At 41.5% G+C, this 15,308-nt stretch overlaps 2 protein-coding genes across 2 annotated transcripts in view; both read left to right on the top strand.

Moving 5' to 3' along the window:
* Positions 1-5,824, top strand: part of runx1 (RUNX family transcription factor 1) — a gene marked incomplete at its 5' end in the record, with an annotated part of 16,921 nt that extends 11,097 nt beyond the window's left edge. The window contains 3 exons of the mRNA XM_080052819.1: positions 847-1,047; positions 4,858-5,004; positions 5,092-5,824. Coding sequence (XP_079908945.1) covers positions 847-1,047; positions 4,858-5,004; positions 5,092-5,639 — 896 coding nt within the window. The 3' untranslated portion in view covers positions 5,640-5,824. The remainder of the gene's footprint in view (positions 1-846; positions 1,048-4,857; positions 5,005-5,091) is intronic.
* Positions 5,825-9,420: 3,596 nt separating this feature from the next.
* donson (DNA replication fork stabilization factor DONSON) lies at positions 9,421-14,146 on the top strand. Its single transcript, XM_080052742.1, has 12 exons — positions 9,421-9,941; positions 10,446-10,526; positions 10,659-10,859; positions 10,984-11,162; positions 11,265-11,340; positions 12,049-12,151; positions 12,400-12,493; positions 12,686-12,826; positions 12,981-13,179; positions 13,285-13,354; positions 13,479-13,609; positions 13,820-14,146. The coding sequence occupies exons 1-12, from the start codon at positions 9,501-9,503 to the stop codon at positions 13,958-13,960; spliced, it is 1,857 nt and encodes a 618-aa protein (XP_079908868.1). The 5' UTR covers positions 9,421-9,500; the 3' UTR covers positions 13,961-14,146.
* The last annotated feature ends 1,162 nt before the right edge of the window (positions 14,147-15,308 follow it).

The following is a 15,308-nucleotide window of genomic DNA, read 5'->3' on the forward strand; positions in this document are numbered from 1 at the left end:
GTGTCAAAGTCATTGAACTCAACTTGTTGCTTAGTGAAGAGAAGATGTGCCTCTAATCCCGGCAGACTAAGTTAAAAATGAATGAGTCAACAAGGAACCAGATGCAACGCCGAGTTCCTCTCCCACTCATTGTGATGAAACATGGGGATTTCTCACAGATGAAATCAAGAAGAAAAGAGAGAGACATATTTTTGGTTTTTGCTAATAAACACAAACATATGCCATGAATACATGTTTAATGGTGAACTGAACTGAACTGAACACTGGTCAGAGGAGTCAGGAGAGACGTGAGGTGACAGAGAGAGAGAGAGAGAGGAAGACTCCTGCCAGCACCGCTCAGCTGTGAATAACCATCACTCGTCTCTATCTCGCCCACACACACTCAGTATAAATACACGCACATGCACACTTCCCCCATTGGGAGGAAGTGCCTGTAACTGGAGCTCAATCTCGGGGCTTTGAAGTGCAGCCAACACCACAGACAGCGTGACAGACCACCGCCACACACACACACACACACACACACACACACACACACAATCGAAACACACACTCAAGGAGACGGCCATACACCAATGCGGCGCCCATCGCCAGATTCCCCAACGCAAGAGCAGACAGAGTGTGTTGACAATGTCGCGGCATTGTTATAGCCGTGTGTTGGGTTAATGCTGTTACTGTAATCCCTGGATTGTGTAATCAGATTACAAGCGTGAAGTAATCTGCTGACAAATCACCTCTGGGTATCTCCGTGCTTCACACTCTGACAGGTCTTGATTTATTTAAACTTCTCATCAGTGTGTCATCTCTCTCTCTCTCTCTCTCTCTCTCTCTCTCTCTCTGTGACAGGTCATCGTCAGAAGATGGATGAGGTCAAGCCGGGCTCCCTGGCTTTCTCCGAGAGACTCTCTGAGCTGGAGCACCTGAGGCGGACAACCATGAGGGTGACGCCTCCCCACCACCACCACCATCAACCCTCCGCCAACACACGCCAAGCAGTCAACTCTGCGTCCTTCTCCAGCCCCGCGCACCACGCTCAGATATCTGCCGGTGAGAGCAAAAAACTAATTTTTTATAATGACATTTTATTTATATTTTTCATTCATAAATCTGTATCAATTATAGCTATCTTATTTCATTCCACAAGCCAAATGAGCTAAATACAATAAAGAACATAAAGAAAAAAAGCTAAAAGTGCAAAGAATAATTAAAGAAAAATTGTTTAAAAAAAAGAAAGAAAGAAAAATATATATATATATATAAAAAAAAAAAATTATTAATAATAACACATTTGAGAAGAAACGTAGGTCTTATTATATTTAGAACTTCATTTTCTTGTTGGGTGGAAAAGGCTGTTTTTGTTTTTGTTTGTATTTTGAATACAAACGATGTAAAATCAAATATGCCTGATGTTTCCTTTCAGTGTGCTCAGTGCTGCCTGTTGTGGCTGGAAGCTGTTAGAGCAATACTACAGAATAAAACGGCCTTTCTTTACTTATCTTCATCCATAGTTTGACTCTTTGTAAAATGTTGATTCCCATAATTCATAATCATGCAAAGCACAGAAGGAGATTTACCATGTGAGCCACAGCTGCAGCTTCAGCATTAGAGTGTTTCTGTGATATCAAACACAATCCAAATGAGGTAGTTATTTAGACATTAACAAGCTTTCAGAAAACAGGAAACTCACAGGTTAGTCAGGGATGTCTTTAACTGGGAGTGCATTTAATTTCTACCAGACATGACATGTCTGCACTGATATTGTCCTGCTTTTCAAAAAAGAGGATTTACCTTGGTTTTTAAACCAGGGAGGTCTGTTTAAAGAAAATGCCCTATTCTTTAACACAAGTTGTATCCAAATAGTCAGTTGGCATATACAGTTCATACAGTTGGCTGCAGATTCCGAGGTCCAGTAAATAAAGTCCCGTGTGGAAACCTGGAAGGTGATTGTTTTCAATAGAAAAGAACATGATTCAGCACCAAATGTTATTTTTCCGAGATGGGCCTTTTACCAAGAGCCTTGGAAAGAATTCCCCTGTTTCCCTCTCTATCAGATACTTTTGTGGACTAATAATTACTCAGACACCCTGTGTGGTGATGAGGGTGAGCTAGATTTCAGATTGAAGTAGGGTTGGCGACACTGTTAAGCCATCGCTGAGATCATCTTTCTCTTGAAGCAACAGTTGCTCATGGCCTGTGCAATGGGACATTTTCGGATTTCATCTTGTATTGTCACTTTTAGTGTAGAGACTACTGCTAGTCACTGTGCATGACGAATACATTTTAGTGATTTAGCCTTTTTAGGTAGCAATCACACTTCCTAATTTAGGCATTTTAGTAATGGTAAGGTGCCCCTTTTGGTTTCACTTGAAAGACATACAGATTAAAACAATTAACAGCATCTAATAACATACAGAAACAGTACACTGTGTGTGTGTGTGTGTGTGTGTGTGTGTGTGTGTGTGTGTGTGTGTGTGTGTGTGTGTGTGTGTGTGTGTGTGTGTGTGTGTGTGTGTGTGTGTGTGTGTGTGTGTGTGTGTGTGTGTGTGTGTGTGTGTAAGGGAGGAAGCAAGTTATGCTTTAAGGAGGAAATGAGAGTCAGCTGTCAGGAAGTGCTACTGTGCATGTATATAAATATACTTAAAAAGAAAACTGCCAGAATGTTAAAGAAAAACAATTATTCTAATCAAGATTTCCACTGGAACTGATGCAAGCTCTGTTGTCCATCAGACCAGCACATCGTAGGTGTGATTCACAGTAGAGGACATGGATCATGTGATCATAAGCTTACCATACATCACTATGCAGTGACACAAGGTCACATTTACTCACACAGCCATCTGGCTAGAAAATTTAAATGCAGAAATGAAATAGGGAGAATGTAGATTTCTAAAATGGAAAAAATAAATTTTAGGAATCTAAAGTAAACCTCAAATAAAAAAGAATACGGTAAGATTAATAACTTTACAATTAATTAATGCATACTTTGTATATGATAACCCTCAAGAGTGGCCAATAGAGAAACTGCAGTTCAATGCACTGACCATGATTATGAAGATTACTTGGAATGTTGTCATTATTAATCATTTATTACGAACTTATGGAATTTTTTGTTTTAAGTACTTAGAGCTTGTTGACACAGTGGAGAATGTGTGTTTTTCTACTTTTGAGACACTGCTATTTCATCCAAGATAAATCCGACGCTAAGACTAAAATCACCATTAACATCCACTGAAACTGAATGCAGACGCATAGAAAAATGCTGAACTTTTGTCTGAAACACAAAAACTTTAGTACAAGGGATTTCATTTGGAATAACATGGAGGCTTCTATGTGTCTGTTCTTGCAACCGAAAAACATCTATCCTCCTTGCATTGGAAGGAGCTGAGTTGAAAAACAAATAGAAAATATGAAGTAGTGGCGAGGGACTTTTTATAAGTCTGTCACCACTACTACACATTGCCGTGCAGGGACAGAGAAAAAGAGAGGGAATCCTCAGTTCCTCAGCGTGTTTTTCCGAAAATAGCAAAAGGAAACCGTTATGAAGCCATTTTAGCAATCTCTCCCCCTCATCACCCCCTCTCCACTTGGCTTTCATTTCTCTTTTAACAATTATGTTCCCTTCTTTCACTTCTCAAATGTTCCTAACTGTGAGTAATAAATACTATACACAATAATGTTTTATTGTGTGTGTGTGTGTGTGTGTGTGTGTGTGTGTGTGTGTGTGTTCACGTGCATGTACCTTAGTGCTTTGGTCTGCACATGTGTGTGGCAGTAAAAGTCTATGTTCCCTCTACTGCCAAACCATTTACAGATTATAACAGATGTAACATGTACAGAGCGGTGTCACATGATAAAAGTCCAACGTGGAATGAAATGAAAGCTGGTGTGGGCTTAGCTGCAGCCAGGTACGGCATGTATCAAAGTAAAACAAAGAATTTTAATATACAGAAATAATGTATTCACCGGCATTAAAACTCCACGAACATGCCTTTCTATGTGTTCTAGTTCTATTTCTTGACAGCCAGGCTTCTCTCACTCCTGCCCTACATTAGTGAGCTCTGCCTGGGGAGAATGGCCAGGAAAAGAGGGGGCTTGGCACAGGGCCTAGGCTTCAACGCCACCCATACACACACATACACACATGCAGGCACGCACACACACATACGCACACACACACACACACACACACACACACACACACACACACACACACACACACACACACACACACACGTCAATGCATGGGAGAGCTCTTGGCTAGACTTGAAAAGCCTTCATTGACGTCTTGGCTGCTGTGTACAATTTGCTTCCTCGTCCGTCTGCATACACACACACGCATACACACACACACGTATGTACACACTCTCGTCTACAAGTCTGTGGGTGATCAGTGCCATTTATTAGACTGTAGGGAAAAAGACTGGATTGAATGAAAGAGCTCACACACACACACACACACACACACACACACACACACACACACACACACACACAGACACAGCCCTCCCCTTCATCCATCCGCCCCCACACTAAGTTAATTGCTTCCTCTCCTCCATCTCTCTTTCTTCTGTTCCTTTCATTATCAACAGCTTCTGTCTCAACACTGAGTTCATTTAAAACTGTCTTTTAAAAAAAGCTTTTGATTGTATCATATTTCCTTCTTTGACAAAGAAGTTGTCCTTCCTAGGTCACATTACACATGACATGAGTAAGTAACATTTGCTGTATAAAGCCATGGGATAGAGTAAAAAGTAATTTCCTGGGAAAAAGTAGGCTTTTAGGAAAGACACTGTTGAGTTGCATTATGGGAATTCTAGTAACATGTATTAAATAAAGAGTATTTTGTCTCTCCGTCAGATTCCAGACAGATGCAGGCGTCTCCATCTTGGTCTTACGACCAATCATATCCCTACCTTGGCCAGATAACCACGCCTACTGTCCACTCAGCAAATCCCCTTTCGCCTGGCCGATCCTCGCTCAGCGACCTGTCCTCACGACTCGCAGGTAACACACACACAAGCATGAACACACAGAGAATACAGAAAGGTCAAATGAAGTCAGTTGTAACATCCAACCTTTGCCCTCTCTTAGGTTCTGAGCTCACAGCCTTCGGTGACCCCAGGATGACCTTAGAACGACCTTTCAGCTCCCTCTCCTCCTTGCCTGACTCCCGCTTCTCCGACCCGCGTGTTCACTACCCTCCCACAGCGGCCGCCTTCACCTACACCCCTTCCCACAACCCCGTATCCAACGGCACCCTCGGCCTCACCATGGCGACGGCCATGGCGACCACTCCGGCGGGGAGATACCACACCTACCTGCCTCCTCCTTACCCGGCGAACACCCCCCACCAGCCTCAGAATGGGCACTTCCAGTCCACCTCCTCGCCCTACCACCTGTACTATTCCACTGCTGCTGGGTCATACCAGTTCTCTATGATGGCCGGAGGAGGAGGCAGCAGTGACTCACGCTCCCCGCCCAGGATCCTGCCGCCCTGCACCAACGCCTCCACAGGCTCCGCCCTCCTGCACCCCTCACTGCCCAATCAGAATGAAGGAGTGGGAGTGGAGGTGGAGTCCAGCCACAGTAGCTCCCCGACAAACATGGCAGCCACTGAGGCCGTGTGGAGACCATACTGATCCAGCCGAGGTGGTAGTGGACACTCACGGTGGCTGCGCTCATTTAAGGTGACCATATGGTCATGTGATCGCGGAACCCTACATCACCGAACAAGCCAATCCAGAAGTAGATAGGAGACATGAGGGGCCTTAAGGCAATGATATATCAAATACCAATGAAGAATGTCCCCAAATCCCATGGAAAAACCAAACCAACAATGGCATCTTTCAGTAATTTGCTTCCCTACTCCACATCTGGTGCTTTAGTGAGTACTTAAAGCAGCAGCAGGTTGGTGTATGTAGGTTTTTTTTAAACAAAAAAAAAAGGTTCATGGTGATGAAGGAACATGTGGCTCATTGATGTGTTTTTAATAGTTTTACAATAATGGAGCTCTACAACACAGAGGACTAAGATTTATATCGGGCTTTGATACAAACACAATATTTGCTTGTAGATGCTGTACATGTTCCATATCTGTATCATATTGCCCATACATTTCCTCAGAGACCATACTGATATTTTAAAACTTGACTGTGAACCGGGTTTCAAAACAGAGGAAACGATCGGACGTGGGGTACCATCCCTCGGTAGCGACCCCCCAAATTAGCAACAATATTGGTTGTAACCTATCGCAGCAGTTTCCCCAAGTGTTCTCAGGAAGACTTTGTGTTAAGTTATCATTGGTTTCAGACTTTAAGAAAAACTATCCTTAATGTCTGTCATCACTTGACCAGGAACTGTCTACTGATGAACTATGTTGGCCAATGAAAAACAAGCAGAATGACTGACACGTGCGTTAGCCAACAGACTGCAGCGAGCGGGTAAAGAAGGATCTTCTACCAAAAGGAAGAAACTAAATGCGGACAAATAAACGGAGAGAAGCAGGGTAATATTTTGGTTTTACACTGACAGAAGTGCATGCAGCAGCAGTGGACTGATTCTGAAATAACTTCTTTCTCATAAATGTTGTTGGTGTTGTGAATAGATTACTTTCTCATGCCTGTTTTTTGTTTTCTTTCATCTGTCTATCTATCTATCATTGTTTCAGCCTCCCGTGATTTTACCACTATCATTCTTGGTTGACATATGGCAAACTGACTATGACCTCAAACCCTGACTGCACTGCAGACATCAAAATGATGAACAGTTCTTCACTTTACATTGGTTAAGCCAGTCGGTTGATTACATATTTATTGCAGATCGCCCTAACCTAAGATAATGTCTTTTGGTCTAAATTATGTTTTGTTTATTTTACACAGAATATTGTTTTTGTCATGAAAATGCTCAAATTGTAATATTGTCTTCCATTGGCAGCTTCATTCCAAGATGATTCATTGTGTCTTCCAACCCCCTGCTTGGTTGAATTTGTCACATTTTCTCACCACACTGAGAAAGATTACAGCATGGAGTTTTGTTAAATGCTTTAATTTATTCCTACTATACCAGTTTTTGGTAGCATTCATGCGTGTGTTTGTGTGTGAGTGTGCGCCAGTGATCCACTGTCCATTTGTACTGTATATAATCATGGCTGTAAGTAAGACCTGCATTTGATCGTTTTCATCACCCTCTCGCTCTCTCTTTCATAAACATATATATACACACACACACTATGTTACTATAGGTAATATAATGCACACAAACACAAACACACACAGCAGTTCTGTTTTGACATTGTTGATAGATTAATATTCTTGTGAAAAAAATACAACTCTTGTCCTGTGGTTACGGGTCGTCTGATGATTTTTCTCAATTTCTGCTTGCTGCCACCTGTATCTATGCAAACTACCCATGGATACCATGCACACTCACACGCACACACACGTACACATTTCATCCATTGCTATTTCTGAACCTGAAGGAATTTCTACAGGCAAACGGACAAGCCCTAGCCTGCCTTCTCTGCCAGCTTACACACACACACACACACACACACACACACACACACACACACACACACACACACACACACACACAGACACACACAGAGAGGTAGCTAAATAAAGGTGAAATAGTTGCAGCCAGGCAGCGAGCCCACTGTTTAAAAACCTGCAGGCAAAGGTTGGGAAAAGATTGTGCTTTAGGCAACTTAGATGATGTAAACGTACTGTAATAGACACCATATTAATCCATGGGTTCTCATGCTTAATGCTCTCAACACCTCCCAAACTCAGATGACTAACTGTCCTCCAGCAGTGGCTTTAATAAATGATGTCTCTGTGGATGACTTCACTGTTCCAGCTGCCTCTTCAGTTAGGACATCGGTGCACATCACGGCAAGACTGGGAAAAGCCCAGGGTGTGTTTTCTCAAACAGAAACATCTGAAAGTCAAAGGAAATGTGTCAGTGTGCTCAAAACAAACTATCACTTATGAAAAAGAAAAAGCCTAACATCACACACGAAGAATCATACGAATGGGAATAATGTCCATGTCCATTTGTAGATTAATGGCAATGTCTCGCAATATTCATGTCGGGATGGACTAGTTTGGCCCATGTTAAAACTAGAGATAAATCCTCCTGCTGTACAGTTTGAACTTAAACAGACAGTGACATCTACTGGTCAGATTCTGCCACTCCTGTCTAGTGAGGCCTATGATGGCAAGTTCTAGGATCCAAAGAATGTCTGTGGGTTACATGAGTCTGGTAGGATGAGTGTGGGGTTCTACAAAGGCCTGCGTGGGTTCCTGGGGTCATGGTTGGCTTCAGGACTCAACCTTTGATTGTTTTTCCAGTGTGTCCATATAAAATGTGGCCTATGTCTTCACCAATGAATCCCGTATCTTATCAAATAGGGGTTCATGGGGCCTTATGTTTGTCCATTTGGGGTATGAGGAAATAATAAAATTTCAGCAGCCTAAGATCATTAGGCACTGCCTGGACCACAGTTTTGACACTTAAAGCACTAGTTCTGTCCTCTAGGCTTCCAACAGACAGGATAATTGATTTCCTAACAGCGGCCATCATGCAGCGCTTGTCTGAGCTTCATCTGTGATTGATGACCCACACTGATGACAAATGAGGGAGAATTTAACAGGAAAACAACATTTACATAATGTCCTATTAATCACTTTGACATAGGGACAGAGGAGGTGATGGTGAGAATGGGGGACAGCAACAAACAGGTCCAGTAGGAAATATATCTTTTTAGGCTACAATTGAGATGTACAACAAAACTAAACTAAATTTTATATAAAATAAAATAAATAAAAACATCTGCTGTGTCTATAAAATTGTATTTGTGATGAGTGTTACTATAGGTAATATAATGCAATATTTTAAAAAGACGTAGGCTATAGTATTAGTCAAAAAAAGAGGAAAAGCTTAAATCTGGAAATATATCTCTTTATTTTAGAAATGTTTTTTTTTTTTTTTATCATAAACACATTTGTAAACTATTAATGCATAGCGTCACAAATGATAAGTAAGTAAAGTAAATAAGTATTTCATAAGAATTTCTAATGTGTTACTTTTACATCTATGGACATATTATGTTTAAGGCCAGTTGTAAAAATTACGTAAATGTGTTACTATACCTGTATTATTTACCGTATATGACTTCGTCGTGTTCCACAGTGAACTAGATATTCATTTTCCAAACTTCAGAAATATTTTAGATATCTTTTCATGGTATTTGATGAGTTAAAGTCACTTGCGTTGTGAAAAATGCATATTCAAACGAGATAGATTTCCCATCTGATGCAGTGGTAGCTGTAATTTCCCATGATTAAAACGCAACACGAGCGGGACGCTTTTTACGTCATCTCGCTACGCGCCACATTTGTAAAGTGCGGAAAAGGAAACGGTTGAAAGCCAACGGGTCAGTGTTTTTAACTGTTTTAACCATTTTTTCGGTTATTTTTAATCAACCACAAGTTTTGAGAATGTCTCAACAAGCAGGATATTCGCCCAGCTTCAAGCGACCAGCTGAAATTATGCGAATGAGGCGGAAAAGATCCCGAAGTGACGCCGGTGTCTTCTCTAGCCCGAGCAGCCAAAGCTTCACCGACAGCCCCGGACAGAGCGACCTGTCCCCGGCGGGCGTTCGGCCTTTCTCTCCGGGGCCTCTTTTCAATTCGCAGAATCGCTCCGGTGGTGGAATAAAACGCAGAAACCCATTCGCCAACATTGAGAATACTTTCAGCCCCAAAAAGAAATTCCTCATTTATAACGACGAAGGAAATGCCGACAGTAATAATAGAAATACATCGACCGAAAAGGAGGGAGATGAAGCCATGTCAAAGACAGATTGTCATGGCGTTTTACCTTTCAGTGCCATGTTGACAGAGGTAGAAGAACGGGAGCACCGAGACATTTCCAGCAAGGTTAGTTAGACGCAGGACATAGCAGAACCCCCTTTTTAAAAAGTCATGTTTTTAGAGCTACGCCACACTACATGTTGCTGTCCCATTGTGCAATATCCCTAAATTGAACAGTCCTAAAAGTATTTTTTGATTCAAATGATTGTATGTTTGTGTATTCAGCGTGTGCGCCGACCAATTGTTGTTAAACCCAACAATTGTTGACATCTCTTTACGACAATGTGAAGTAACACTTTCTAGCCTTTGTTTAAAAGTAGGAGTGTTTTTTATTTGTGGATTTGCATTTATTTTTCTAAATATGCTGACTGAAGTACATGCTGTAATAAATAACTAGTGTAAATTAATAAATACATAGTGTGTGGAGACCAGAGGATGACACCCATATATCTGAATCCTAGAGATGAAAAAAAAACTGCCATGTTCACTAGGCAGTGATCCTGGAATATATATAATGTTTTATGATGGCTCTACTTTCATGATTTTTGTTTCACACGTCTTGTGTTGTAGAAGTGTCTCACATTCTCTGAAGATGACTCTCTGTTTGAAGAAGAGGAGGAGGAGAAGGATGTTAAAAGTCCACTGCTGAAGGTTTGATATTTCTTCTGTACTTTTCCCTCTTTGATTTGTCATAAAAATACAAAATAACTCTTTCCACATATTTTCTCTTGCAAAAGGAGACTAACTTTTTAAATGAACATCCTCTTCTGTGTCTCTTGCCAGAGTCCCCAGGCCATTGCTCCTGCCTCCATTGCTCCTCCGGTGTGCACAGAATACCCATCAGACTGGAGCCTGAAGACTCGTCTCCTCTTCACCTCTCCCCTCTCCCTGTCTTGGGCAGAGCACCCCAAAGCCCAGGAGGAAGCTCTGGGGCTCAGCCAGCACTGCAGAGCTCAGTTTAGCACTCTGCCACACAGCCTGCAGGTATATTTCTTTTTTACTTTATACTTTTTTTTACCTTCTCGTGTTTCCAATAGGATAATTTTTGCAGTGCTGGGACGTGTTTAGCCTTGTCCGCCATTTGTGAATCCTTGCTGTCCTTCTTTAGGATCCCCGGTCCTGCTCGGAGCTTCGCTGTGCCTTCCAGCAGAGTCTGGTGTACTGGCAGCACCCCTCCCTGCCCTGGATCTCTCTGTTCCCCAGGATCAATGCTGAGAGGAGCTTCACTGGAAAGAGCACCCCATGGGCACAAGACACTGTGCTGCAGCAGAGTCTCATGAGTGAATGGTGAGCTGTGGCTTCACACTAGCAGCATGTCTTCACAGACTGCTTATAAAGGGTGAAGGGGTTTTATATCACAGTGTTTCCTCTCTGATATGTCTTCTTCAGGTCAGTCAGTCTATCATCCCTCTACAGTCTATTGAAGGCCAGATTGTGTCCTTACTTCTACCTCTGCTCCTATCAGGTACTTAGTTTAATTTAGTAAATGTATTCATTTGTGCCTTTTTTTTTGATACAGCAGCTCCAGCAGGGGACCCAAAACTTCCCTTTCCAAGCCCATGTTTTATCAAATTACAAAACAATAAATTATTAGACTCTGCAACCTTTATCAGACGATTCTGCTTTTGTCAATGTGTGATCGGCCTCAAATATTATTTTCTATATCTACAAATTAAAATAATCATCTGTCTTTTGGGATTGTGGCTTTCTGACTCGCTGGTTCCTTTTGTTTCAAATGTTGGGGTTGCAGTATTTATTTCAAATGAAGGAAAATAAAATGTGTTGCATATCCCACCAAAATATGCTCTGATTATCTTAAATTCATCAGTTAAGTGACTGATTATTTTAAGACTCATTGCAAACCTCAAGCCCAACTGCTGGTTGAAAAAATAAGAATTAACATAATCTTTAAACATAAGCTAACTTCCCATTTGGTTTTCAGAGCATTTTCCTCCAAAAAACATTGAAGTTTGTGTGGTTTGTTGACTTCCCAACATGATTTATTTTCCATATGTTTTACTTTGCAGATCATTTATCTTGACCGGTTAAACACTTTCCTGTCCACTCACTGTAGAAGGAGCATGTGATTTTGTATTTCTTCACCCTATGCAGAAGGAGGGCTAAGAGATACTTCTACTTGTTTCTCTTAATTTAATGTCTTCTGTTCTGCCAGTTTACAGTGCTTTTCAGGGCAGCAGGCCTCGGTGGCTCAAACAGCATCACTGCCTTGATTTCCCCGACAACCAGGGGTCTCAGAGAGGCAATGAAGGCTGAAGGTGAGTCTTCAAAGTTAGATACGTCTTTTAAACCCTAAACCTTATGTTTACAATAAATGTTTCGCTGGCTGTGAATCCTGGAACTTCCCATTTAAACTTTGTCATCCACACATCCCTTTTTAATATGTATTATTATTTTATCAAATCATGTTGACCGAAAATACATGTAGAGGACATATAAATGTCTTCTAGAAAGTGCAATTAAACAATGTATTCCAGCTCTTTCTTCACCTTGTGTACTTGTCTAGGCATAGAGTTCAGTCTCCCTCTAGTGGAGGAGAGGAGGAAGAGCAGAGAGCAACAGCAGGAAGAGGTGGAAGAACAGAAAGAAGAAGCACAGGAGTAAGTGATTCATTTTCACCCTCTGCGTCTCCACTGTGCACTCAATCTACACTTGTATATTGTGTGAATGTCTGTGTGTGGATTTGGGTTCAGTGTACAATAACAGCTTGACCCTCCATGAGCAGCTCATGTCATAGTTTTTTATTAGTGATTTCAAAGCTAACTTCTAATAATGATTCATCTGAACTGTAGGTGTTCTGAGCTGAAGGATGAGGAAGACTGTCAGGCCGGCGACGAAGGAGAGAATGAGGATGAAGACGGCAGCTTCTCCTGGCTGAAGGAGATGGGAGTCCAGGACAAAATCAAGAAGCCAGACAGCATTAGCATACAACTGTATCCTTCTTCTGACTATCAGCCTTCCTGTTTTAGTTATCACACAGCTTATTTGGTGCTTTTTACATTTTTCAGTGGCTCCTGAAGATCTCTGCATGTTCAGAGATGTTCATCTACATCTTCATGTCTTTAAGCTCCTTGACCGCAAGTGTAGTCGTAAAGAGGGCCACACTGTGTGTCTGGACCACAAGCCAGAGTCTGTGGTGTGTGTGGAGGGAACACATACGTTCACCCTCATCAATTTCCTCATCAACTGTAAAAGTCTGGTGGCCACAGCGGGTTCCCAGGCCGGCTTACCGCCAACACTGCTGGCGCCAAACGCTTTCAGAGGAGCCGCAATGCAGACACTTAAGGCACACACTTACATACATACACACACACAGAATAGACCAATACCTATACCATACGCAACTCTCCAAATGTTTGCATCTGTCTAAATTTGTTTGTTTAATTGTCAGGCCCGGAGTGTTAATGTGAAGAGCCAGGTTGGTTCCACCTACCAGAACATCAGCAGTCTAGAAATCACAGGTACACAGCTGCATCACGGGATCTCATTTATATGGAACACCAGGGTTTCATAATTAATGAACTATTAATTAATGAATTAATTAATTATTAATTATTTATTAATTACGCACCTGCCCTCCTCCAGGACCCATCCTACCCTCGTCTCTCCACACGGTCACCAGCCTCCTTCGGCCCGCACAGAAAGGAAACTTCTCCGCTACGCTTTACACGCACACGCCAACCGCTGTCATGAATACACACACCACCAAGCAACCGGTAGGACAGCCATGTACTTTGAATACAAGCCTCCAACTTAAAGCATCTGTGCATTACTGTAGTTGAGTTTTTAAGTCACGCTTTCTTATTTGATTTAATTTCAAATGCTTTCTGTCTAAATTTGTGTGTTTTATTGTCAGGCCTGCAGTGTTAATATTATTTTGTGTTGACCCTGGCCGTCTCTCTCTCTTTCTGTGTGTGTGCTTGCAGTGCTCCGGTGGGTCGGTGGACCTCTCCTGCTGTGGTATCCATCCTGCCTCCACCCAGCAGCTTCAACAGCCCTCCAGCCTCGGTAAGACCGCTCTGACTCACATCAACATGAACAACTACAGCTACACCTGGAGGAACTGAGCAAGGGAGGAGCTGGAGACGCTGTGTGTCAGCCATCTGATAACTACGGAAGTGTGTGACGACAACTTTCATTTCACAAAAGACGATCCCAACATACTAAGTTTAATTTAAAAATGTCTTTACAACCAAATTTAAATTGCTTTGCACTGTATTTTTATTCTTTTAAAGCTGTTCTGTTGTAATGTGATTGGTACTGAATGTTTTTAATATAGATAAATGCATCATTTAGTTGCCTTGTTTGAAAATTGAAGTATTTTAATTGTATTTTATTTCCATGAATTGTTGGACCACATTTTCAGGTGCACCGTTGTGTTTTTAAGTTTGTATTCCAGGATGGAAAATCTGCAGAAATAAATACGTTCTGACAAATTTGTGTTTTTTTTTTTTTGTTTTTTTTTTCTCAGGAAAATGTAGTAATTAAATTAATAATCATGCCATCAGATTCGGTTTTTGGTAGCACTAATAAATGCCTGTTTACCATTCGCCTCTATTTCCACTGTACAATAACATTTGGTCGGTAATATTAAGAGCTACACAGAATAGACAGGTGCTGTATGGATTTTCAAATCCCTGGGGTTCTGGGATCAAATTCTGATTTAGAAGCCTGGAGCTTTTCAACGACAAAATGAGGTAAACTTTTGTAGATAAAGAACGGTGGAAGGTATATCTGGACTATATTAGAAGTTTGATTTTAAGTTGTGTAGAATATAATGATAATATTATATTTGATATTAGGGCTGTCAAACGATTACAATTTTTAATCAGATTAATCACGATTAATTTGACCATTCGAAATATTCCTGAAAATTTCGAATTTTCTCTGTATATTGCTGTATGAACGGAAAGATGGTGGATATGTACATTTAAAATTAGTATTTTTATTCATTGAAAATCCAAATGATGGTTTTAATACTGAAAATAAATGTAAATCAAACTAAAATATATAGGCTACCTACCACACCATAATTCAATTGGTCTGTCTGCAGGTCTGGAAATGCTAAGCTAGGCCTATATACTGGCATTTATTTGGTGAATCTATAGGTCGTGCATTCTTGAATTCAACCGCTGTTTCACAACCTCCGGCTCCCGGCCGTACGCCTCAACCCAGCCCCGCCAACAGTGACTCTTTGTCGGTGTTGGTCGGTCCCGGCCATGAGCCTCGGGGTCATATGTTCCCACAGCCCTATGTTTTCCTGAAATTGGCGATTATGTTCAGGCATCACAGCTGGGTGGTTAGGGTTGGGGTAAAGTGACAGGGAGAGGTTAGAAAAGGGAGACTCATACCCAATCTCACACACAGAAATAGGCCATAATTTTTCTTCTGATGATCATAAATTACGTGTAACAG

The sequence above is a fragment of the Ammodytes marinus genome, assembly GCF_949987685.1.
Source record: "Ammodytes marinus genome assembly, chromosome: 24".
Taxonomy (NCBI): domain Eukaryota; kingdom Metazoa; phylum Chordata; class Actinopteri; order Uranoscopiformes; family Ammodytidae; genus Ammodytes; species Ammodytes marinus.

Coding starts and splice junctions, on each gene's coding strand:
- donson (XM_080052742.1), top strand. CDS start 9,501: ATGTCTCAACAAGCAGGATATTCGCCCAGCTTCAAGCGACCAGCTGAA. Junction 10,527..10,658: donor TTAAAAGTCCACTGCTGAAG/GTTTGATATTTC, acceptor GTCTCTTGCCAG/AGTCCCCAGGCCATTGCTCC. Junction 12,152..12,399: donor AGAGGCAATGAAGGCTGAAG/GTGAGTCTTCAA, acceptor GTACTTGTCTAG/GCATAGAGTTCAGTCTCCCT.